Source organism: Tubulanus polymorphus, chromosome 7 (assembly GCF_964204645.1).
Source record: "Tubulanus polymorphus chromosome 7, tnTubPoly1.2, whole genome shotgun sequence".
Classification (NCBI taxonomy): Eukaryota; Metazoa; Nemertea; class Palaeonemertea; order Tubulaniformes; family Tubulanidae; genus Tubulanus; species Tubulanus polymorphus.
In genome coordinates this window covers 3,395,932-3,423,494 of record NC_134031.1, presented here as the reverse complement: position 1 = coordinate 3,423,494, position 27,563 = coordinate 3,395,932, and the positions used below count along the sequence as shown (strand labels likewise).

Here is a 27,563-nt window from a genome sequence, read left to right as displayed (position 1 = left end):
TGTTGTTTGGTTTTGGCTTCCAAGCCTTCTTCAAGAACGAATTGATAATTTTGGGATGTACACCTTTTTGGAAAAATGTATACACATAAACAAACGTTCGACAGAATTGTTTGATAATGAACGATCCCGTCATGTTGATATTCGAAAGTTTTGCCGCATCTTAAAAATCCGAGATAAGATGCTGGATTTTGTGTCAGAGTTTCGAGATTTATCGAAATCCCATCTTCAGAGAAACATGAATCATTTGTCGTATAAAACACTAATCCGTGTAGACTCTAGATACATGAACCACCTAATGGTAGGTTCCACCTGATGACGGCTGTTAGCCAACAGCCGAAATGTTGTGGTTTCATGTGAATAAATTTCATTGGATACATTTTTATCGCGGGGCTTTTACATTTATGAATCATTCAATCCACCAGTAATGTAATATGTTCCGAGATCTTGGGCGTTGTGGGATGTAGATGGGCGAATTACTCACTGCTGGTGATACAAAAGTTTATTCTAACTGTTTCGAGGTTTTTACTAAGACCTCGTTGAAAAACTGAAAATATATCATTCTAGTCATCGTCGTGGGAAGTGCTGTAATTGATCTTTCCGCCGAAATCACAGTCGTTGTTCTTTTATGTTCAATCTCATATTTTTGTCAGTCTGCTTCAATTCATTTTTATACTCGACACTTATATGTACACGAAATACAAGCGAGCGCGCGCGGTGTCAGTTTTCACTGCTTTTTAATTCGGAGGTGAAACTCTCCTTCCCACCTGGTTTTAATGTCATCGCCATGGAAACCGTTTCGCTCGTGAAACACGACCTTAGAAATAGATACCCAAAAACGACAACGATTTATAACGCAGGTTTTTTCTGACGAATCTCTTTTTTTTCTATTTGTGGAAAACATATATACACACGAATTTTCGGCATCGGAAACGACGCAATAAATATTCATTCAATTTCACGCGACACCATACTACGTTTTGTCCTCGTTTGGACGATAAAAGTATCTCCTTTTAACCGATTCTCAAAATATTTCTATCGAAATATTGCTAAACAACACACATATATACGTCTTCTAATCTTATTAATCGGATATACAGAAATAATATAATAGAAATATAGCATAAATCTATGACTTCAATAAGTATCTTAAACGTCAAACGTATTGTGAAATAAAGCAAGTACATTTTAAGTATCTCAACACGAAAAGGTTTTTGAAATAAAGTAAGTACATGGATTTTTTTCCAAAGAAAAACATTGTTACGGATCAAGATTTTTTTCGGATTTGAGGACACATGAAAAAAGATTTTGCCTATCGAGGGATATTAGACAAACACTGAATAATGAATAAAATATGACATCAATCTGTTATTATTGAGCAACCATAAATTCATCTGGACTTTTCTGCTTAAGTCCGTTATCACCCCAACGTACTTCTGAGAACGAATATGCCAAATCTAACTCTAATTCATTGAAAACATCATTCTATATGACACCATATTTTTCGTGCTCCCGATGATGGGTTACTAAGGACTTCAGTTATCACCAGTTGGCAATGGACTTGGAAAGTTGAGTCCCCTTATCAAGCCAGGTACATGATATTTCTTTGATATGAAATAAAGGCAGAACATTTTAATACAAGTCTTGATAATTGAACCGTACATATATGAACATTAATGCATAAGTAACCTCCAAACATACAAAACAATCAGTTTTATGCTGCAGGGCGAAAATACTAATAAAGTTTTTGCATAGAAAACAAACTAAACGAGCTCATTCCAGACACTTCCGTTCTAAATACAGAAAAAAACTATAGACAAAAAAGCTGAACTAAATTCTTTATAAAAATAAGCATCAAAACTAATATAATTCAAGTCTAGCCTAGTCGTTTTTTATCAACCTATTTCTGATGTAAAGCTGTTCTTCATTTCATATTATTTTCTAGATGAAGCTCTCCCCACACTAACTAAAACTCTTACTTAAAATGACCCTGTTCATTTTTCTTTTTTTTTCAGGTTTGAAATCCATAAAGCTTATTTATGAATATAAATATGTTTCAAGTATCTGATGGTCCACTTATATCCCGATCAGGGGCAGGGCTAGAAGGTTGAGGAAGGAAATTTATGGCGCCTGTCTGATCAGAAGGCACATCCATGAAAACCTATCAATCACCCTCGGTCCATGAATTTGATTCAGTCAAGGTTTATCTCAGTCAACAAGATGATGAAATAGGTCTACCTCATTAGGTTTTACGTTTTATTCTGGTGAAAAATAATATTTTGAAATAGCTTTCCAAAGAGTAACCTCAGTCAAATATAGAATGTTGAATTACGAAGTAGGCGTTATGCAACAAAATTTTCCAAATTCCTTTTTGAATAAAAAAACCCCTGAAGCATTCATTTCTAAATATCATTAACAACTGTACATGATAGATATTTCTAAGGTGGAATATTTCTAAATCGATAAACAAAGGGTCACTTGTACTAAACAAATCAAAACGCACTTCTACAAGACCCTTACTGATGGACTTCTGACTTCGGACATATTCACTATTATTACAAAATGATTTATGTATCAAAATAATAAAAGCATTGTCATTCACTATCAATACAATAATAACAGTACCGTACAAAATAAATATCAAAGTCTAAACTTCTAATAATCTATATTTGTAAGTACACTATATTCCCTCCGGAAGAACATGGATTTCACCTAAAAATGTGACAACCTATGACGCCACGAGAGATTCTTCATAAAAAATATTTTCTGATCAATCAAAAGAGGGAAAATTGAAATCCTAGTTTAGATCTTAAGCACAATATAAAAAAACTAAATTTAATGAAATAGTACATCATGATAATTTCCACACGAAAGAGATTTATCAAAATGCTTTAAGTTTCATTTCAATGCTGGTGTGCTCTAATTCAAGAACGAAATTTTCATGAAAAATTAGTTTTTTAAGAAAATAATTCGCCGAAGTAACAATAAGTTCGAGATACAAATACTCACATGCAATATAGCAAAAATACATGTAATTTTCATTATGTTTATACAAAGGACTAATAACATTGATCAAGTTTATCGTGACAAGTAAGAAAGTAATATTTAAGTGAATATATATGCTTTTAAGATCAGTTATGGATATGTGAACAAAAACATGAAAATAAATTGTCAAGAGATTCGACTTATACAAATCAAAGGAAATGAAATAAAGTACAGTTGCTTGTTATTTGAGTATAGGTTAACATAGAATAAGTTCAATAAACGGTCAAAACGAAAATAATGTGTATTCATTCTTAAACGGTAATATTAGATTGACATAAAGGAATGTGATAAAAATAAATGAAGTCAAGGGGGTCATTCAAAACATATACAAAAAAACAGGGTCAGGTGGCTTAAGAATATGAGATATTTACTATTTTCCCCTGAACATACCAGGTATGACATAAGGGGTACATAAAGGGACGTTCACACATTGTACTTCAAAATGGTCTCTAAAACAGAAATCTATCAACCATGAAAGAATGAGATTCAAGTTTTTTATTCTCAGCTGTGTATTTTACTTGATTAACTTAACCTGTGTAGCATTGTTTTTTCAAAACGAATCCTATTATTCTAAATCGATTTTTTAGCTTTTTGAAGTTCAGCAGACATCTGGCCTAATTTACCGGTAGAACTTGTCAGCGCAAAACAACTTGCCTGGATTTTTATATGAAAATGAAAATAATTGGATTTGAAAATCAGGCCAGGCCACTAGAGCAGCTGGGCAACACGTACGCAATTGATAAATTGAAACCATGGAACAAAAAGACACTATCAACACTTTTACAAATTTTTCAGGACATTGACCCCCGTAATGTTGTACCTGGTACGTTACTAAATATTACCCAAAAAAAATCTTTCAAAAATGAGCATCATCATTTTTTGAGCTTGATTGTTCAATACACCGTATACAGTAGACTCTGCTTTCCTTGGATCTCGGAGTACCAGTAAATCACTTTGAAATAAACTATAATTTTCATAGGAGAGTTTTTTTTATAAAGGTTTCCATGTTTCCATATCCCTACACCGCATTGATTGATTGCACTTTTGATTGTTGTCAGAAAAAGAAAATCTAAAAAATTGTAGCGACAATTCTTAGTTTCACACCTGACGATGATCTCGAGTGAGAGTCTGAAACATCTTTTGATTTAAAAATTTTTGATTAAATAAATTTTTGGTTTCAAACCTTTTAAATCTGTACATAGTGGGTTTCGATCATACCATCTATTCTCCACGTTTGAGCGCGGTTATTCTACTATTAGTTCACGAACTCCATTGAACTTGTATCACGCAAAACAATCCATATTCAAAAACACACATTCAGAATACTGCTCTTATAAAAAAGCTTTGATACTCGTTTATGCACAAAATAATTGACTTTAAAAATATACAAACGCAAAAAAAAAACATAGATATAAACATAATTCAAAACGGAGTCTAGCGTACTACATTCATCCTATATTACCAATTACTTAATAATAAATCATTTAAAAACATTTTCATCAATGGCTCCATTAATGAATAGAATCATTTATGCATGAAATGATTGACAAAAATATACATACACAAATATTGATATAAACTTAATTCAAAATAAACATTATTTTCTTTGATTATGAAAATAAAACAACTTCGAAATTCAAAATATATACCGGGATATTCAAAAATATTTCGTTTGCTCCTAAAAGAAAATCAGGGGCCGATCCAAGGCTATTTCCAGCATCAAACAGGGGTACTTCTAACTAGCCGAAAAGGCAAACCTGATGGCGCAATGCAAATAAAGAAGCGTTGGAAGCTTCAATGAATTTAAGTTATGGTTATTTGGGTTAAAGTTGATACCGAGAAAATATTTGTCAAAAAGTGCATCACTTGTTAGAACACCTGAAACATAGGGGGCACTTCGAAATTTTGAGACCTTTTTTTTAGAAAACAGTCAGGATATACGACCCTGAAAACCACACTATAGCTGCATTCATGCTCCTTAGTCCATTTGGCCCATTCCTGGAACTGACCAATTTAGAATGGACCAAGAATGAACCAAATCAATGCTGTACATTCACATACAGGGGCCGGTTGCTCAAAAGTTGGTTAGAGTTAACCAGTGGATAGTTGATATGGTGACAATTGAAATTTCATTGTTACTATGGTATTTAACGGCCGGTTATCTTTAACCAACTTTTGAGCAACTGGCCCCAGGTTTCTAAATCAGCTGTTACCAGGCAGATATAAGTTCCATTCTAAAATTCTAAAAAATCTAGAATCTAAATTGGTGTTTTCTAATTTTCCAATTCTAATTGAGAATGGACTTTTCGCCGTGTGAATACGTGGTCCACCCTAAATTTGAGCGGACTAAATTTAGAATGTTCTAAATAACATAGCCCGAACTTTAGCGGCTTACATATCGAATAATCCTTATCAAACGTAGGTAATACTTTTAACGACTGTTGATTTTTCACGTGAATCGATGTCGGTTGTGACCGATACGGTCGACACAGTCTGACACATATCGCCGCGACCGCATAGTTCCTTCATCGACAACATCTGCTGTTTCACCTGCTCGACGCTCATCACGACGCCGACGCGAACTTTCTGCACCGCCTTCTGCCCGCTGTCGCGTAAATTCTGCATATACTGATTACTCGACTCGTGCAGATTCGACATCTGCGAGCGCATCTTCTCGACGCGCCGTTCGACGCCGGTGCGCAGACGCAGGCCCATCTCGTCGATCGTGTCTTTAATATGCGAAACAGAGTAGTATTCGTCGTCGAAATCCTCCAGTTCGTCGCCGGAGTGACTGCGCGAGTGCGACGGTGACGACTGCAACGACGTTTTACCGCTCGCGTATTTTTTCTTCAGTTTCTCATCCGGTGATTCGGCGACGAGCATCGGTTCGTCGACCGGCCCCGTCTCGTAGAAATGATCGCCCGGTTTACGTCGACGGAACTTACGCAGCCGACTACGCGTCACGCAGTATTTGACGGACGCGATCGCGACGCCGACGACTAGAACGACGCTGGCGCAAATACCGCTGACGTACATCGAGAACGCGTAAATACGCGGGATCGCCGTTACGATACTTACAGTGATCGTCAGATTCGTTTTGCCGATCGGATTCTCGGCGACGCACGAGTAGTTACCCGAATACGGGCTGTGCAGATACATCACCAGTAACGATCCGTTTTCAAACGTCTGAAACGACGACTGCCCGGAAATCGCGACGCTCGAATAGACGACGGCGCCGCCGCGTTCGCTCGTGATCCATTCTCGCTGCGATTCGTGCGCCAGTACAGTGCCTTGAGGACCGACCCAGTAAACGGACGGCGTCGGAAAACCCGTCGCGTTGCAGTCCAGCATAATACTGTCGCGATAAAGAACATCGGAATGGTCGGTCAACGAAACGATCAAAGGAGGCGTACACAATGTATTGCGCGCGTACTCGACGCCGATCGATTTCAGTTCGCGCGGCGAATTGCAGCGGATTCGGTCGCTGTTCTCGAAAACTGATTTCCGCGTCGCAATCTCATCCGCTAACCAGCGCAAATAACAGCTGCACTGCCACGGATTGTTATCGAGATGCACGGTTTCCAGATTCGGCGAGTTCGCGAACGCGCGACGCGAAAGAGAGCGCAGTCGATTCGACGACAACGCGACGCTTTTCAACATCGCGTTCGTCGCGAACACCTCCGATTCGAAATATACGATTCGATTGTTCGACAGATTCAAATCGACCAGCGAACGCAAGTCGTAAAACGATCGCGGCGAAACGCGTTTCAGAAAGTTGTCCTGCAATTTCAACGACTTCAAATCGGACAAACCGTCGAATAATCCTTCGGGCAACGTTTCGATTAGATTATCGCGTAGATCTAAATCTTTGAGTCTTCGAAGTCCGCGTAGTAAATCGGCGGGTAGTATCTTGATGTAATTGCGACCGAGGTCCAACAGTTCGAGGTTTCTGGCGTCGTTAAACGCACCCGGTTCGAGCGTGCTGATCGTGCATTTGTTCAACGTTAAAAAGCGCACGTGCGTCAAATTGCCGACGTAATTCGCCGGCACGGTCGGAAACGACGCTCGGAAAACCGTCAAATTTCGAACGTTCGTCGGAACGTCGCGATAGAACGAATCGAAATGCCAAATGCGGGAATCGTTACAAAATACCATGCGGTTGTTTATGTTACAGTTACATCGCGGCGGGCAGGATAATGTTTGATTGAGTTTCGTCAGCGAGCCACTCGCGGCCGAGTAGTTGTGAATGAGATTTAAGTCGACATAGCCAGAAACGACGGCGAGGAAACCCAACACCGAGATTCGCGCTTCAAACCGCATCGCTTTATTTTGATTTCATACAATCTGAAATTGATAATAGGATAATTAGAAAATGACCACGTTGGTAATATGTGACCCACACTGAACGAGGGTCCAACTTGGAAGGTGGTCTGAATGTGGCGCTTGACAATCTGAAAATTTCCAAATTCAACACTAACTATCATTGAGAGAAACCCACAATATCAATTTAAACAATTTGAAAATTTCCAAATTCAACACTAACTATCATTGAGAGAAACCCACAATATCAATTTAAACAATTAACATTGTTTTTTTACGTTCATAGTTTATTTGAAATTGATATAAGCTCAAGGAAACATTTAAGATTTTTTTCATTTTTTATGTGGGATCTAACAGGCCTACAGTGTTTCATTAACTAATGGTGACCAGGACTAATATTAGAGCCTTGCGTAATACAGTAAGAGACTCCCCCCTAAAAAGTCAGATATGATCAACTCAAGATCAACCGTGTAATTTGGATGTTTATCGAAATATTTTTCCCACTGTATACATAAATGGGATATTATGCAACTCAGAGAAGTTCCGCATGGGCAAAAAAATCCAATTTAAAAAGAGTCAGCTGTATTAGCAATAATCTGTGGACTGTAACCATCTCTCAGACATTGGAAACTTTTTCCCAACTCCTTATTATTGATTGATCATCCTTAACCTCATCCAATTCATTTCTAATCGAAAATTATAAACAGCTGCAGAAAAGTGAGAGTAGTTCAAAAAGACTATCATGACATTTCAAATAATTTACAAAACCTACTATTTTTCACTACCAATTTACTGTAAATATATTGTTTATTGATGCTTTTACCCAATAGAGGCTGTATTTATTACAAACGAGTTCGTTTTGAGTGAGTATTTGCGCAGTAGAATCAGCCTAAAGTGACCACATGTTTCTGTGGATGCGCTTGACAAATCACATGCGGAAATACACGCGATCACATGCGGAAATACATGTTGATACGCGGAACAAAATACATCGATATCTGGAACCAGTAAAACGAAATTCAATTTAATGAGAAAACTATCTTACAAAATGTGATACAGCCGGCGTTTTATCAACAGGTTGGTGATTTTGACTTTTTGAAAATTAGACACTATAAAAAGCTGATTGCGCGTTCTGCGATGGAGGTACAATTCATTTATATGTTGGCTGTTCATTTATTCGTAAAGCCACCCACCACCAACTGAGAAATCATCCTGAAAAGAAAAAAAATTGCATATATGGTCCCTATGAATAATTTCATTATTGTATAAAAAAATTGATTATAGAGACTGACGTGAGCTTTTCGTTTATATGGATATCAATAGTTCTTAGTTTTGACATTTGTATTTAGTGGTTTTAATCAGAATTCTGAGGGCACAAATTGTAAAGAACATATTTTTGATAACTTTTGATTCCCGGTGTATTTAATCCAAATTGAAACATGATTATCAAATGTATAGACAATTATCAATTCAAACTGAAAAGCAAAAACCTATACAAATTTTCCATGTTCAATAAAAAACCCGCAATCTAAAAAAAAATCTACACCCGATCGATACCTACGTAAAATCAGGTCTCGATGAGATCACCTTAGGATTCAAAGTTAAAATAATAATAGTAGGGTTACAAAAGGGATGCCAATATAGAAAACAATTAACTAATTGAGCCTTACTCTCGCCTATCAAATGTATTAGCCAATGTTGATAAATTTTCCTAGTTCTTGTAGTTTAAATAGATTTATCGGGAAAAATTTGATTATAAAAAACCCAGGAACAGATTTAAAATTCAAAAGCAAGATTTATCATTCAGAAAATCAGAAACGGATGACACGACGTTTCGAACTCGAGAGCATTGTGTGAGGGATAGATTTGTTTAAAGATAAAAACATTAAAAGGGAGTTCCATGAGTAGGAGGAGGGGCGGTTGATGGAACGATCGATCAGCTTCTGTCAGAATTACGTCACATATCGTGGATATATCAACAAGAAATACGGCGGCCATATTGAAAGACGGAATATCCGCGTAATACACGGGATTTAAGACAGATTTTAGAAAACGGTTTTAGCCGTTTAAATAAACGTTTCTCGCACTACACAAACACATGAGAATATAGTCGAAGATGTATAGAATCGCGTGGTGTAGTGCTTTACTGGGTATTTTATGCCTGGGTTTCGTATCGGCCACATCGGGTAAGTGACTATTTTTCAATACCTACCACACACGAAGTTGGATTTTCGATTCGTTTCAAAGTGATTCTTCCACTGATTCCGGCAGTTATTTTCAAAGTAATCTAGTTTTTGAGATGAATTCTATGTCTTCATTTTTATGTAATCAAAGATTGAGAACGATTTCGAATCGAAACGGTTCAAAAATGAATTCGGAAATGGGGTCATAAAATTGTCTGAGACCAAAGTCAAAGAGCACTCACTGATTCGCTTAAGATGTTTTTTTCTTCAGATTTTGGCACTAGGCAGTTACTTTTGAAGTTACTGTATTCATTATTTAGATAATACTCTATGTCTTCATTTTATCGAACAAAATTTCATTGTCTGAAATTGAAATGGTTCATAGATTGATCGAGGCCATGGCATATCGATAGGCTTATTTGTCAGAAGTGCGCTCGCTGACTGACTGTATCACTTGATACTCATTCTTAATTAATGAAATATATGTTTTATGAACAAGAAGAATTTCTTATTGAACAGAGATATTTTACTATATAAGACTTATTAATACATAAAGAATAGGCCTACATGAATAATCCTAAATCAAATTTCTGACACATAATGGATTAGATTAGGACTGATGCACAGTGAGTCACTCTTTCATGGGAAACCCTCGTTTGTATTTTCCTACTATTGTTAACATTGTATGAAAGTTTATCTGGGGGAGTGAAAAAAACTATGCTTTTGTATAACAATAGTTAAATTGTATTAAATTCTAGGAAACAGTCTAGTAGCCTGAGCCAAAAATAGAATTTTTAATTCTGGTCTTTTTCATTTGCAGAGCCTGTCCAAAATGACTATGCACCGGAATTGGTAGCTATTGATAAGAAAGGTAATCGGGTTCGAGCGTACCATGGAGTTATTCGCGAAAATGAGAGACTCGTACAGTTGGACCCTCCGCTTAGGGCTACGGATAAAGATGAAGGCAGCGGAGGTACGTTGGAAAAAATCTTAATCTACTGAAATTTAGGAACCATCCCCAGCTCGAGTTGGAAAAATCAGTTCTGGAATTATTCTTCATGCACGGAAAATGTCGGATTGAATCCTCGGGTAGAGAGTTCAAATAATTGATAATTCATAGAAGAACAGTTTTATTTTTCACGTTGAATTTAATGCGTCAAACATTTTTGCGTTAACAAAAGCCTATAGGCCTACCCCTTTTCAAGACAGGTCACGAATGATGCCATACTACAGTGTGTTGATACAAAACTACAGAGCGTCTTGTCTTGAGAAGGGCTATAGGCCTATGTATTTTTGAAAATATCAGGCATTTTGACTTGCATTGAAAATCAGGGAATTTAAATTTTTGGTGTTTCTCTTGCTGGCACTGAGAATATCTTTTTAAATTCAATCCGAGAATTTTGGTGAAAAGTCGGGGGATCTATATCTGGATATATCTGGGAATTTAGGATTCCCTGAACTGTTAAGGCCATTTTGTTACGGATCCTATGACCAGTTAACTGAAATTTGAAAATATGCCAATAATTGTTGCTTCATCAGTATTGATTTTGAATAAAAAGATTAGGCCTACTTGACCTTTAAGCCATGCCAAGATCTATAAGCCTAATAGACAGGTGACAGTAGTAAAGTTCATCTAACTTGAACTTTGAAAAAAATGTATATCCGATGATTTCCAATTTGAACCCAACGTATTCGAATACAATGTGATTTATAAGGGGTCACTCGATTAGCCTACAATTTGTCTTATGTTTTATGTGGGGAACTAAAAACTAGATGAAATTTATTTCAAAATAAATAAAATCTTAATTGGCTTGTTATATTCTAGCGAGATAAGTGGTGATATAGGGTCCACAGTAAGATCGAGGTTTCCCTTATTATGAGATAGAAAATTGCTCCAATGAACGTACTTTGAATTTTCAGGTGCTATTTGCGGTTACGTGATCCAATCGGTGGCCGGCGTACCTTTCGAAATCGAATTAAAGAATCATATAACCGGCGAGGCGATCATCAAACTCGAGCCCGGCAAAACACTCGACGCCAAAAAGAACTCTCGTTACACTTTCGACGTCGCTGCCTACGACTGTGGATCTCCCCTTAACAAGATTTCTGAGTCTCCGTAAGTACAATTTGGGAACAATATAGATTAGAATAGAAAATGATTTTGTCATGGCAGAAAAGTTCTTACGGAATTTTTCTCTCAAAGTCGGCGCGTAGAATGCCCCTGGTCTCGAGATGTGAGACCCGTATTCAGAGACAGCACCTTTCCCTTACATGGCTCGCTGGAGATAGTAGTTGTCTAATGGTTTCCCAAAAGTTCTGGTAAATTTTACACCTTATTCCCTGTCACAGCCAATTTAGAAATGAATTTATTCAATTTGGGTTAAAATTCTATTTCGATAGAAAATAGATTTTTCTGTTGGTAATGTATGACCTATCTCTGTAATGGAGAGCTCTTGAAAATTTTTTAAACGAAAATTCGTTTTTCGAAAGAAACGTAGAGCCGCTGGTATTTTAACGCCGCTAATACAACAGCGTATATAAAACCTCGTTTAATGTTCATTTCTGTGGCGTTGTTGCCCGCTGGGGGTAATTTACACGTGAAAGTGTTTATTGGGAAGAATGTCTCACTTTAATGGCAATCTACGTAATGAGATATTGTGGTTCTATACGTGGTTCTACTTCACCGTTTTGAATTATTGGGTTTCGATCTTCGCCTAAAATCTCATTTCAGTTTTATCGTGTCCATTGAAAATAAAGTCTGCATTTGCGAGTGGCAGTAGTTGAATTTTCTGGTGATTTTATTTCTGGAAATAGATGATAAGGCTTAAGAGCTCATTGCTACTCCGATCGTTACCATATAGGCCTATACATTTCCGAGGCTGTTTAATTATTAACTATTAATCAATCTTCTCCATTGAAATATCTCGCTTAAAATTCATTATTCATCTTACGAAACCTTCATAATTAATGTCTCGCGTTGTTCCCCGTAGGGTATCGGTAATGCTACTATGGCGAGTGAGGTTTCAGTACTGTAGTAGCCCGCGCTTCAATTTCTTACAACGTTTAAATCAAATCTATTTTTGTTCTCTGAAGAAAATCGATAACTCTTAGGAAACTCCCGAATAGAGTAGAATAGTCAATCGGGAAGTATGACGTTTTTCCCACAAAGTGCTCCATACTGTTATTGAATTCCTTGTTGATTTGGGGAACTTGAATGTAAGAAGAAACTGGTATAACACAGAATGTTGAAAACCACATTTCAAGAGCTCGAAGATAAAGTATACAATTACGTTGAATATTAATAAACGATGAAATCGTATTGAATTACTGTTTGTTATAAATGTAGAATAGCCCTTAGACTCTGACATGGTGAATAGATGATAAGATCAATTTTTTGGCAAATTTAAAAGGATAGTCTCTGGAGAGACTCCAATTCGTTGAAGCTTTATAGGCCTAATTTGATTTGAAAAATAGATTTAACAGTTTCTTTTGGTCCTCTGATGATGACAGATGTAACTGTGGGTTTTTATTTGTTAACTCAACACTGAGATTGATATCAGTTAATTGCAGTTAGATTTAACGCCTTTCTTAACTAGGGCCATATTTAGGTGTTATATGTGGCTGCTTTCTCCATAGATCATCAATGTTTTACGTGGATGAAATTTCAATCGTCGACCGAAATGTCACCTAGTGTTAATTGTAGTTAGTATCCAGAGGGCAGCACCTACTGTTGGCGTATATCCGGTGAACTTACTGGTAATGCGTCGATGCGATATGGTCAGAGTGACCGTATATGGTCAGTTAAGGGTTTATCTTTTTCATTTGTACATAGTGTTGGGTTATGATTTTATTAGTATAATATTCTGATTTGTAATTATTTTTAAAAATGCGGGTTAGATCTATTAAAAATGAACTTCGTTTTGGACTATAAGTCACACGCCATCTGGTGGTGTGAGCTAGTACTTCAATGCGTTATAATAGATACAAGAATGATAATTTCGTTAATACGTCGCGTATTTTTATTCAGGATGCCCGTCCATATAAAGGTCGTCGAATACCCGAATCCGAGGTGGGATAAAGACGCGTACCGCATCGATCTCGAAGAGGGGACTCCGCAGCCGGCCGACAAACCACTCGTGAGCGTCCGGGCTCGGGAATCACGCGTCGACGATGAAGGCAATATTTGCGATTACAGGATATTGACACCGGACGTACCGTTTAAAGTTGATAACCGCGGTAAGTGTTTGTATGATCGATTTCGTAGATTTCGATAACGGCGGTTAGTGTTAACTGCTCGAATGATTGATTTCGTAGAGGATTGCAGAAATCTCAGTAAAAATTCATCACGAACCTCTCTTGTTATCTACCATTACTTGATATGAAATGGGTCTTCGATGTTCAGGGAAAATCAAGATTTATTATATGCCCTGCAGGGAAAATCAGAGAATTAAAATGTCGGCGAGTGGCTCGAGGAATCTCTTGATATAGAACAGCAGCCCCTACTGACGATAATTTATAATTTGATCTTAGGAATTTTTTGAAATTATGAAAATGTGGATTATATTTTTTCAGGAAACATTCGCTTGAAAACCGGCAAGAAAATCTCGTACGACGAACACCACAATTTCATCATCGCCGTCGTCGCGACCGACTGCTCGGGCCGCGAGTCCAAACCGGTCATGGTCACGTTCAAAATCGTGAAGGCGTGCGTGAAAGGCTGGAAGGGTATCGCGACGGATCCGATCAAATACCGAGCCGGCAGCGGACGTCTGCCGTTCGCGAAGGACGCGCGTTTCGACATGTGCAAGACGAATTGTACGTTGGATAAAGCGTCGATCAAAATCAGTTTGGGAGCTCAGCACATCGGCAAAGGTTGCGATCGTGATACCTACTCGATACAGTCTCAAAGACATCTTTGTGGTAAGTTGATCGCTTTATATCATTAGGATCGCTTTATATCAATAGCATTATCACCGTAGAAGGTATGCAGCAGCCGAGCAGCCGAGGCGCAGTGGGGATTAAGAAACCTTGAACCTGCTAATATTGCCCTGAATGGTACTCAGTGGGCGGTGGGGATTAAGAAACCTTGAACCTGCTAATATTGCCCTGAATGGGGCTCAGTGGGCTGTGGGGACTAAGGAACCTGCGAAGATAGCTCTGGATAGAGTGGCTTAAAAACAATCATCAGGCTAAATTTGCGGGCAACAAATCAATTGAATGTTAATCACACAATTATGAATTGATTAAACAATGACATGTGAATATATTTCAGGAGCGCACTCAGAAGTCGTCGATCTGCTTCCATCGGCGAACATATACAACACGTTCACGAAGTCGGTACCGCACGACGAGGGCGCTGACAGCGATAAGATGTTCCGTTTCGACGGCGAAACGACTCACATCGTCGTGCCTGACGGCATGCTCAGCCACCAGATCGCGCCGCGGTTCACGATCATGATGTGGATGATGCACGGCGGAGTGCGCGCGACCTCGTCGAAACACGGAGCTAAAGAACAGATACTGTGCAGTTCAGACGGTGAAGGTACATACGATTCTCAGCATGGGAATGCTATTAATCACCACCCATCAGAATAAGACGCGTCGATTTTGCCAGGGGCGGGTTTATGGGTCGGTCTCGAGGGTCCGGATGTCTGCCTTACCTTATCATTCAGGCAGCCATTTTTATCGAACAGAGATCTTTTAATGTGAATTTGAAACCCGCCCTTTTGAAAATGGCATATTTTTGGAGGATGTATTTCTTCGAAGATATGTTATGTAAATCCGAGGGTGGTACCCCGGCAGAGGTCTCTCGCTATCTGAGAAATACCTTTTCTTCTGGACCCTGGTCTTTCAGTTTCCCTAGATTGAAACATTGAAGATATATGTTGTTTAAAATCGAATAGTTTTAAACTTTTGAACATATTATACTGATCTCCGGTAGATCTCTGCAGAAATTTGACTCTCATTGGAGTCAAAACATCAGAAATAAACCTGATCTCAACTCATGGAGTTGAATTTATCCCAATAATGGAACTTGGCCCGGGAACACTATTACGTTGGGACTCGATCTCTTTAGAAGTTAGATCTGACTCTATCCCATGAAATCAGTTCATCCCTAATAATTCTACTTAATTCGTAATTTAATATGTACCGTTTAAGTGGACCGCCTTGTAATTGCCTGATTAGAATTCAAATATTTACTGTATTGATACAACCGAATCCGAAGTTGCTTCATTGAAAGAATGAGTTCATGAAATCCGACCCTACGGACACGTGCACATTCATACATTCTTGCGTAGCGATCAATCTTTTGTTAGATGGTTCTGTGTTTCGCGGGATTGCGGCGCCGTAAGTTAGGCTCTATTCTATCCAAGTACTGGGTACTTACTAACTCGATGATTCAATTTTGAGCATGGCTGAATTGTTGCTTGCTGCTTACTGTTCGACGTGGTTCTATGGCCACCGTTCGCGGCTTCAGTGTTCCACTGTTCGATAATTTTCTCGTTACTTAAAAAAAGCAACTTACCGTCGATTAACATCGCAACTCGCGTCGCAAGTTTACTAAGATCTGGCGATTTTAAATACAATGTTAAGCATGTTGCTATTGATTGAAAATATACGTTTGTCTTGGAGAAAATTCCAATATATCATGTATTGTATGTATTATGAGTTTTCGTGCATCTTGGTACCAGTAATACTTGATTCCTCCCTCTGAAAAATATCAAAACACGTATTCTAAAAATCAGAATAATTTCTTTTCTAGTTAAGTTTCGATTAAACACTATTTTGACTGTACTATGTCAAATAACTTGTCATTTTCGAAGAACACTGATTGCCCGGGTGGACTGGGCACTTCGTAAAAATGACAGTATGGATTTAACCTGATAGGTGAAATTTGTGTAGAACTTTCCAAAAACTGGGCGCAAAATTTCAAACTTTTGGTCGATTTGATCTGAATGGGGTCTATTGAATAATTGATCAATGATTGAATTGTGTAACTGAATTTCAGGAATGAACCGTCATCACTATTCGTTGTATATACACAATTGTCGTCTGGTGTTGCTGTTGAGACAGGAATACGCTAAAGATACGTTCAACGTGTTTAAACCGGCCGAATGGCGCTGGAAATTACCGGAGGTCTGCGACGGCAAGTGGCATCATTACGCGGTCAGCATGGATTTCCCACAGGTAAACATTTTTGTTCATTTTCTCTCGACTTATTCACAGCTCTAGAATAGGACCCTTTAAAAGGTTTTATTTTGCTGATCAGAGAATTCCGGCTGTTTCTTGAAAATAAGGGAGAAGTCGGGGTATTTTAATTTTTGGTGTCTTGTTGTTTTTGCTGGTGACAAAAATTATACAAGGGAAACCTCTGGATAAGAAACAGCCTTCTGCTGATGATTACCTTATATAATCTAAGCAGGGAATTTTGTCAAGGGTTAGCGAAGTATCAGAGAATTTTAGATAAAGAATGCTGTTTTTTAGAGAAATGCTGATTAGATTCGTCGCTATTATTTTTCAGGTACGATTATACGTCGACGGACAAATGTTCGTCGAGAATAAGAAGAATCCGGAAGTCGTTGACGACTGGCCGTTGCACCAGACTAAATCTCACAGCACTAAACTAGTGGTCGGAGCCTGCTGGCAAGGTATGCTCCACATCTAATATTCCTGTTAATTCTTTCAGCTATCTCAAGAGATAGCGCAATGCCCTGGTGGTTTGAAGTTCACTTTCATTTAACTTCAAACCAGCTTTTTAGGCTCCTGAATCAAAGTCTTTTTGCATGATCGCGCCTTCAATTAGATATACCAAAAAATACATTACTCAGTTGTTTGATGTGGGTAGCTTACAGATTGATTACACTAGAAATTATTCAGATGCTTGCTTGCCGCAGCTGAATTGAATCCCGGATTGCCACAGTACTGTATCGTTAGCTGGGTGCTCATTATTTGCTCCATATTGGCTTGTTTTAGCTTTCAAATTAAGAAAATATGATAGCAAACAAATTTTAAGATGATCTGATGGGGGATATTGGAGATACGTTTAGATTGTTTGGACACCCTTCCAGGGAATCTAAAACACAATATGAACTTCCAGCATCTCCTTTTCTCTTGGAACAAGTGACTCTTTGAATTGATTTTAATTAATTGAAACGTTGAGATATGCTAGATAGAATTTCATATGAATAATGTGTTGTATTTCGTCAGGAGCTGAAAAGAAGATGCACCAGTTCTTCAAAGGTTACCTCGCCGGTTTGTCGGTTTTACCGAAAGCCACCGAGACGAATCACGTGATCAGGTGTTTGACGACCTGCGCCGAAAAACTTGATTTCCACGATATTCGAATGCTCGAGGGAGGAATGGTAAGCGATCGTATTGTGTATTCAGAAAAAAAAGTCTGGCAATATTTGAGTGAAAACCTTACAGATAGTGTCACTGTTTATCCCAGCTATTGTCTGCTATGAGAAAGTATAAACCATTCATAGGCGGTTTGGCATGAAACTTAGACCAGTTCTACAGTTGATTCTTGTATTACAGCATGGCCACTGACCTGGGAAACTCAGGGAATTAGGAAAATCTAGAAAAAAAATCAGGGAAAACTTGGGGAATTTGACATATTTTACCAACAACCTGTAGAACTCAGGGAATTCGAATAATGCTATAATAATGCTATTGACCACATGTTTCTTATGAATGCGTTATCCAATGAAAAATTAATGAGTTGTAACATTTTAAACCTTGTTGTTTTACTTTGTTCGTGCACCCACACAGACTGCCTCGTATAACAGCGAGATGTCTCAAATAACGCTGAACAGTCCGAGCATCGAAGCGATCAGGAAAATACTGAACCGCATCGCGTATATCAACTACCGACGTTTCCCGACCGACGGACTTCGAAATCTCGTCATTTCCACCGACGTCAAGTAAGTTAGGATTTATCTTCCCCCGCAGGGATATCGGGGAATTCGAACTCTTCTTGAAAATCAGGGAGAAATCAGAAAACTTTAATTTTTGGTATCTGTTCTTGCTGGTGACAAGTGGCGTAAGGAACCTTTTGCGAACAAGAGCAGCCTCCGCTGAGGATATTTTATAATCGGAGAATGTTTGGTCCAGGGTTAGGAAAATATCGGGGAATTTTGGCGGAATGTTTCGGTCGAGGGTCAGGGAAATATCGGGGAATTTTAGATTCCCTGATCTGTAGAGAGGTTTTACTGAATATCTATTATTGAGTTTTCGTTTTTGGTTTCAGGTGTAAAGAGACGCACAGATTGATCAAGATCCCTGACGTTCGCGCGCAGATTCTCGTTTTAGACAACGCGAAGCCGTCGATCAAGATCGCCGGTCCGCCGCGTATCGCTCGTAATTACAACGCCCTCGCTCACGTCGGTGACAAAATCTTCTCCGACATCGACATCGTCGTGACGACCGGCACGGCCCAGAACGCCAGAACGCAGATCGCCAAGAATTTCGCCGCCAAACTTTTCGAAAGTAAAGTATTCGCCGATGGAAAGAAGGACGAACCGAAAGGTAAGCGTGTCAACTCGGAATATTACCGAATCCTCGTTACCTCACGAGGTTTATACTACTCCCTGATTCCTTGCAAATTATTTAAGTGAAGATTTATTTTCATTGACCCCTAGGTTTTAGAAATTTCTCAAAAACTTCTCGAAGCTCCTTAGATTTTTGGAAAGTCTTGCAATTTTTTTCAAAGGACGATGTGTTTTCACTCTGTGACAATAGTTCCTGGCTTACTCAACAAAGAGAGTCATTCTTAAGATTTATAGAATCCTTGTTACTGGCGATGTAACTTTCTTCGAATTTTAATATTTTCCTCCCCATGAATACTCCTCAAATACTCCTCAAAAACTCCTCCTATTCTGTAATGGCGTGAAAGTATGCTCCGAGTTCCTGCTATTCCCAGGGTGTTGGGATAATCATATCCATCAATCTATTTCTATCATTTGATGTACCAGTAACTCATTCTCTATGGAGCCTGGTCGAGTCATCCCAGTGTCTGTTTCATAAACGAAAAAACTTGTGAAGAAAAAGAAATTTTGATTCACTCTCTTTCAACAGTTATTTATTGATCTATGATGTTATCGTCGATTATTTCAGATAAAAGCATTAAACCTGAGAACATGCTTGACTCGTGTATGGTGCGCGTATTCCCCGCGCTGAAATACGAGAATACCGAACGTTTGATCGCTCCGTTGAATCTGATCCGATCGAGACACCTCGTCCTTACCAATAAACAAGATGGACTCATCATTTCAGGTTAGTTGTTGATTTTATTAGCATCAACTACGTCGATCCTTATTGGATGGTTGTGAGACGTAACTTTCTGTTACCTCTTAGTGGCACAAATTGTTACCACTGGATATATACACAGCAGATATTTTGTCGCTAGGATGGAAATACTACTGTGTCTGGTGTCAATGATGCTTAAGCGTACAATGGCAGGGGTTTGTGCACCTTTCAGGTTAAAATCCTTGTTGAGGGAGTTAGTGTCTTGGGCAGGGATGTAGTGCGGTAGAGACTCGTGATCCTATCAGGTTCAAATCCCTTTTTAAGGGAAGGGGATTTGATCAAATCCCTGTGAAGGAGGATGGTTGGGTGAAGTAGGGCAGGGGTTTGTACCGCTACGGCTGTCGTGATGCCTTCAGATTCAAATGCCCGTGAGGGAACTGGTCTAGCTTGGCCGAGTATCGTGAGGCCATTACGTTAAACTCCCTATGCCGGGGGATGAATGCGAGAGAATCGTTGGTCTCGAATCATTTGATCTTCAGAAAACAGCTGTGATCGTTGACCAGCATTATATATGAAATGATTATAAAATGTGTTCAAGCTGTTACAGAATTTAATTTCTGCTTTGTGTTCAACCAATCACCTGTCCGTCCTCTTTCAATCACGCTATATATAAATACAGATCGTATTGATCATCTATAACTTGTATTCGTATGCTGAAAAGATGAAACGCTGTTTTTCGCAACAACTCCTTACGAATGACTCGGATGATTTGATTATATAATTCAGGCGTTGCCACCGTCGAGCATTACAAGGAAATACTGGGACTCGTACATTACATCAACAGACACCCGCAGGATATCAACACGAAGGAGTTCACGGTTCAGTGTGCTATATTGGACGGACGATTCTTGAGCAATGAATACACGTTGAAGGTACGTTAGTGTGTGTATCTGCTGGATATAACTACTATGGATGTAGATACGCTGGATGTAGATAGATCGGGGAGGGAAGCTTTGCACACAGATGTAAAACCAGTCTAAGACAACTTTAGTCCTATAGCCAATCATATAACTTGAGACCAGTCTTAATTAGTATTCACGACCACTTTTGGACTTGACTTAGTAATTAGGCCCAGGTTCCAGTGCAGTTTGAATTTATCTGTCAGCTATGAGTGATCCACTTGAACCAATTTTTGAGCAAGGGACTCTCCAGAAATCTACCAAATCCAGTCACCGGTAACAATTTGTATTTTGTGTTCATTTGAACATAGAATTTGTACATTTGAACAACAGGATTGTAGATAAGTTATGACATTGTAAATTTAACTAGCGACTTGAGTTCAGATGCATAATTTTTCTGAATACTGTTAGACATCTTTGATTTTAAGGTTCTTGTAATTGTTAATCACAATTTTGTCACTTAACTCCCTTTACTAATCAAACGTACTGGCAGAAGTTTAAAATGCTGCCACGGCTTAATAAATGCCTGACAAAGTACAATTTCTAAATTTTATTGAAAACATTTTTCTTTCGTCGACCTCTCCCATCATCATCTGAGACATTTTGTTTCTGCAGCTGGAAATAATTCACGAAGAACACATCGAGAACATCGTGCCTCATCACGCCCAGAAGAACATGCAGTACCACGAGCATCGTATCGAACCCGATAATCACATGTCATCGATTTCGAAATCCGATAAAGTTGAAGACGCGATTTCATCACCGGCTACGAGTAAGTATCAATAGAATTACGCGTATCATGATGAATTGAGTTGTAGAATAGTTTTGTCGGTTGCAGCGATAAGAAAGTTTATCTTGGGAAAGTTTATCTTAGGACGTGGTTCCCACAATACCGAGAGAAATTGTGGAAAAATTTGTGGCTTTAAAATCATATTTACAGTTTCGGAAATGTTTAGGAATTTGGTACATTTTCCTCTTATTCAGGAAACATTTGGTGAAGTCATTTTGCATTTTATGTAGCCATTGCAATTCTTTGAAAATCACTGTTAAAATGATCTGATTGATGTGCCCATGGTATAAAAAATCGAAATACTTTTGAATTCGTGGAACTGTGGTTACCGTGTTAGAATGATGGCTGAGAGTTATCAGCTGTGCCTCTTATATATAAAGCTGTATTAGCTGTTTTTTGCAATCAGCTGTCCTAATCGCTATACTTCAACTTGTTATCAGTGTTCGAGTAAAGATACATATAACAGTAGAAAGCCTGGAAAACTCTGGGAATTAGAAAAATTCAGGCCCTTCCCCTATCATCACCTGTCCCAATCGTAATCGATCAATTGTTTATGACCAATGTTCAGATATGAATACGTAGATCGTATAATCCTGTGTCACAATCATACTGATCACTTAGTGAAATCGTATCATAAGACTTTGCAATCAAACACGATAGTTCTGGTTCATCAGTTTATAAATGATGATTTTGTAGCTGTTGGAACCGAGTGATCGTACCGGGTTTAAAAACGTAGAACGTATTATCCCGTGTCGCAATCATACTGATCACGCAGTGAAATTATATCATTTGAATTTGCAGTTTAAACTTCATCAGTTTATAAATGCTATGATTTTGATGATTTTGTAGCGGTTGGAACCGGAGTGATCATCGTTGTATGCGTCGGATTCCTCATCTTCATGATCGTGCTCGGCGTCATCCGCATTAAAACTCACCACGAGAGGAAGGTCGTCGTCGAAGACGTCGCCGAAATGGACTGGGATAACTCTGCCCTGAACATCACGGTCAATCCGTTAGAACAGGAGGTGCGTACGGATTATTAGAGATATTGGTCGAAGGGAAAAAAATTCCACAAACAGTTTGCGTTAGATTGAATTCTCAAGATTGGAGAAACGAAAAAACCTTAATTTTTTGCATCAAGATGCAAATATAAAGAAAAAACCTCAAAAAAATTACTTCAATAATGTGAAAAATAGGCAATTAGAAATTTTTGTCAAGTTTGAAGTTATACAGTTAACTTCTCCTAAATCACTTCAGTTGGGACCAGGATTTATTTTAACCCGATTAAGGCAGTTATTAAATTAGAAACCAAGTTAAGGTAGATTAAATGATAAAAATTTGCTTACAAAACCACTGAATTATTGGTTTACGGATATAAACGGTTCCGATTCAGGAGGAGGAGTCTGTTGTAATTGGGATGTGAAAATGGTGCAGACGCTTCCTCGAAATTTGAAATTTTCTCCTTAGTAAATCTTAATATCCACGAATGACTGATCTGTAGGGACTGTGAATCATCGTATCGTTATAAATCGTTTTCGAATGTGATTTTATTTTATTCGCAGTTCAACGAATTCAGCGAGTTGGACACGAACGAACAGCAGACGCTGAGAGACGACAGCGATAGCGACGACGATGACGACGACGACGACGCGAGCAGCTACCGCGACGAAATCGACAGCTCCGAGGACGAGTCGCCGGAGAAACCGAAAGATCGTCACCGCGGCGAACTCGAGTGGGACGATTCGACGCTCGAATTGGCGCCCGGATCGAAAAACTATAAAGTGTAATAAACGCGATTGGTCGCGATGTTTTAATTTACGATGAGGTGATCGAGATGAAACATTTGATGTAGTTTTGTCCATTTATCGCTTTTACGAAACAGACGGGAGAAAAAAAAAACGACGTAAATCCGCGTCGGACTTCCTAGTCCGGCCTTGAACTCTCTATACACGTATGTTTAATGTATGTAGTCTCGTTTCGCGGGTTTAGTCGTTCGTTTGTTCGTTCGAAAAAGCTGTTGTCTTTTGGGACGGAATTTACGCGTTTTAAGCAGACGCGGCGCGGACGGCGTTCGGGGAGCCTCGCCGGTTCGATCTCACTACCCGATGACATAGAAATGTTGACTGACTCGCGAAATTATATTTCTCCGTCACGAACGGAGCCTGTTGTCCGCACGAGCGAGCGAGAGAGAGAGTATCATTCATCATTCGCTCTCGGTTCATCTAAATGATGTATACGCCTCATGAAATATTTTAATTGCACGCATCGAAGGCAAAAAATCTTTTAATGCACGTTTAAGTCTTCTATCCGTCGGCTCATGTTATTATAATAATAATAATTATTATTATTATTATCATTATTATTATTTGAAATTTTTTTTAAGATTCCATTCGTAATTACGATTAGAATGTGTGTCTCAGTTGAAGAATAGAATCATTTTACCTAATGGTACTTATAAACATGGTGATCATGATATTACCTACTACTATAACTTAATGATGCAAAGGTCTTAAATCTTTGAATTCGTCGTCTTGAAAGGAAAATGATTGTAATTAATTTTGGAAATAGTGTTCGTCGCGTATCCCGAATTTTATTTCATTGAAAGCATAGCCCGCATACTTTCGGCACGGTGTTGCTCGTTTGTGTCATCGGTCAGCAGTTGTCTCGTCAATCCACGACTTCAGAAGATCTTTTCAAATTTTTGCAACTGAATCTTGTTCTTGGTCAAAACTGATTTCGTTTCGCCCAACTAGAATTCAGGATAGGCGAACACTGTTTTTGAAATAATACAGCCCTGTTGTATATAATACTGATCAAACTTGCCTCTATTGATCGATGGAGTTCTATATATGATATGATATATGTATGTATTTTAGTGTATTTAACAGTATTTTTATTGCGAAATCGATATATTCGGGGTTGGGGGGAGTCGGTTCTGAGTTCATGAATACCTACAGCTGTCGTCTTACATTAGGTTGAAAAAAGAGACTTATTACGATTATATTATTATTATTATTATTATTATTATTATTATTATTATTATTCAATATTGGTGCTTTATACTCGATGGGTTTCTATCATTATACAAATTCTTTCCTAAATTCCGCAGAAGTTGACGATTCTTTTCGCCGCGCGACGCGGTTCGTAGATCCTCCTATTTTCGTTGAGTTTCAAATTGTTGATTAAATATTCGTTAAAAAATATACAGTTATTTAAATATATATGAATATTAGTGAATTTCTCTAGATCAAAATATCATTATTATGATTATTATTATTATTAAGCTTGTCGCCTTACAGCGCGGGGAGTCGACCTATTCGGGACACCTCACGCGCACGTTAAATGCAGGGACCTTTACGTAGCGTTGTCGTTTTATTCCATGTCGCGTTTAAATGTTTACCGAAGTATAAAGCTACGTCTACACGAGCATCTCATTGAACGCGTGCGGGTTTCACGAGAACCTGCGTTCACAGCGAGTAGCGTCTACACACGTCTTCATTGAACTCGCGTTTACAGTCCTAAAATGCAGTCGTGTTGTGTGGCATGCGGTAAACTCTTTCAAGGACGGTTTCTTGAACACAGATTTTGCGGTTAACTCCACATTGAACCCATAACCAATGATGATCTAGAGAGAATCCCACAATCATGAGTCCGAAAGTGTTACTTGAGTTTATTCGACATTTCGACTATATTCTATCAGTCATCGTCGGGGAATACTCGGTTAAGAGTATTTTATCCGTGTAGATGCGTTACTCGGGTAGATGCGTTACGAGCGTAGACGTAGCTATCAAACAATATTCGATGATTTTAAGACGCTGAAATGAGTAATCGTTGCTTTCAATGTTTTTCGCGTAGAGATAGTTCAGCACGCACCTTGTATTTATACCCCGACCTTATATATTATGATCGAACGAGATAGAGGCCGTAGATACGCGACGATGATCTGCTCGAAGCTGAAAAATGAATATTCTTCACCCGTGTTCTCCATATGCTAGGGTAAACGGTAGGCTGATCTTCAGAAAGATGGATTTAAAAATCACGGAGAGTTTTCGCCCCTTTAAAAACCTCTCAATACCGAGTACATACATGAATTGAATCGTAAATCAGAATCAGACGAACAATATCTTAATTTACCGGGTATTTTTCCACCTCCGATGAGGGTTTGATTATTTTAGTAATTTTATACGTTTTGTTAGGAAATTTTTATTTCTATTTTTAATAAACTATCGACGCACAACGATTGAATTAGGTAAGCGATCTTAATCGAGAAAAAAATTAATCCGGTTTAGAAAATCAATTTTAGAATTTTATTCGTCAATTTCTTCTTCGTTTTTCCGTTTTGAAGAATATATATATTTTAGAAAAGGCGGACGGAATGTTAGGAATTTGGCGCCATTATGGTAACTCCCGTGAGACGAGGAGCACGAGGGCGATTGAAAATATGATCGGGATGAAAATTTTGTAATCGTAGTTGTGTACATGTGTTTGTAATGCACGCGTAGTCGCTTTATAATAGCACGAAATAAGCCTTCGAAATAATGTTTCCTTGCTGTCGATCATCGACTGGAATTTGTACAAAGTCACCTTATCATGATTATGATTATTATTATTATTATGATTATTATTATATTAGAATACTTGTATAATGTATATATAATATAGATATATCGGTATACAATGATGTAAACGAATTTTAGAGTTGTTTTTTTTTTTCGTGACATGTTGACTTCTTCGAGTGCGCCGCTGACCGTTGTAGTAGTTTCAATTTGACTTAGCTATTTACCGCTGTCAGATTTTTGTGGCAGAAGGGAAAGATGTAGGTTTATTATTTGAATCCGTTCCACATAAGATCTTGGATGGACTGCAAAAAAAGAATTGATAAGGATCGAAAGATTGAATTCAACCGATCTGAGAAATGAAAATCTCTGGATCGAAGATTAAGATAAAAAATTGTGTATTGTGGGAGGTGGATCCACACTCCAAGTCACTTAAAAAAAAGGCTTTACTAATGTACCTTCTAGATTGAAATTAACCATTTAGATATTGTTGACACGAATGTCCCTTTATATGATTCATCTCGACAGCGGTCCGGTATTCTAGAAGTCAAACAGGCTGGTGGTATTTCAACTTTCCTCCTGAAATTTGCAGCTAAACTCTCATTGACTGACGATATAATATTCGTGCTACAGGTATTCGGAAAGTGACAATTTTCTGCAAAGAGGTGTAGGCTGGATGAAGCATGCTTGTTAGTTAAGTGTTGGACCGTGGAAGATGTACATTTTTTCAGGTTGATTTGTCTGACCAATTAATAATATCCGGGCCCAGTTTTAAAGACTGGTATTATCTTTAACCTGGTCGCTAGTTAGCCCCCGGGTTAAAGTTAAAAACAGGCTGAAAGTGGGCCCAGTAGAATATGTATCGGTAAATAGCAAATACATGTACAGTTCATTATGAATTACACTATTTGAGCTGTATTGTGCTGGATTGCAGGTGAAATTTTCATCTCTGATTTCACATACTTTTCAAACTGCAAAATTTCTATCGATGGTATATATTATTACTATTATCATTATATTATATGTAATTCTTTTCTGAAGTCGATAAAATCGATGTATATCTTGTACAAAAAATAACGACGAGCAATTATTGCGGGTCTTGGGGAGATAATGATAATGGATGTTATGTAAAAGTTTCGCCGATACTGAGGATTAGTAAGGTGACGCTGTCGCGCTGAATCTGGTGTTAATGTATTTATCGGCTAAGGCAAATATGTGTTGGTTTAGTCGCTGTTAGTCGACTATTCTGCGAAGTGAAACTGTTAATCAGTTAAGAGTCTGAACTACAGTCTGAGGGCAAGTTGATTAATGACGAATATGCCCACACAAGGGGTTGTTTTCGAAATGCAGGCTGTGCGTTGGTCCGAATTCTTACCGTCTTAGTGAATTTCGGCATTTCAAGACAAGAAAGGTGAATACAAAATTTTAGGGCCCAAAGATAGATTGCTAGATTCGCCCCGGAACC

The 27,563-nt window shown here is 38.3% G+C and overlaps 2 protein-coding genes across 3 annotated transcripts; one reads left to right on the top strand and one right to left on the bottom strand.

Annotated features, from left to right (window-relative positions):
* Window positions 1-868: 868 nt before the first annotated feature.
* On the bottom strand, window positions 869-8,271 carry LOC141908503 (uncharacterized). Its single transcript, XM_074798588.1, has 2 exons — window positions 8,186-8,271; window positions 869-7,386 (listed from the first exon to the last, which is right to left on the bottom strand). Exon 2 carries the CDS (start codon window positions 7,360-7,362, stop codon window positions 5,455-5,457), a length of 1,908 nt encoding a protein of 635 aa, XP_074654689.1. The 5' UTR covers window positions 7,363-7,386; window positions 8,186-8,271; the 3' UTR covers window positions 869-5,454.
* A 1,073-nt stretch (window positions 8,272-9,344) lies between these two features.
* LOC141908635 (calsyntenin-1-like) lies at window positions 9,345-26,177 on the top strand. 2 transcript variants are annotated; one of them, XM_074798746.1, is made up of 16 exons: window positions 9,345-9,548; window positions 10,366-10,518; window positions 11,466-11,661; window positions 13,573-13,781; window positions 14,118-14,465; window positions 14,818-15,081; window positions 16,555-16,733; window positions 17,068-17,194; window positions 17,754-17,908; window positions 18,318-18,469; window positions 18,796-19,073; window positions 19,662-19,820; window positions 20,580-20,725; window positions 21,368-21,524; window positions 22,392-22,567; window positions 23,105-26,177. In XM_074798746.1, the coding sequence occupies exons 1-16, from the start codon at window positions 9,479-9,481 to the stop codon at window positions 23,327-23,329; spliced, it is 2,994 nt and encodes a 997-aa protein (XP_074654847.1). In that variant the 5' UTR covers window positions 9,345-9,478; the 3' UTR covers window positions 23,330-26,177. The 2 variants fall into 2 exon arrangements, with proteins under 2 accessions (XP_074654847.1, XP_074654846.1); XM_074798745.1 differs by having other exon boundaries at window positions 14,818-15,087.
* The last annotated feature ends 1,386 nt before the right edge of the window (window positions 26,178-27,563 follow it).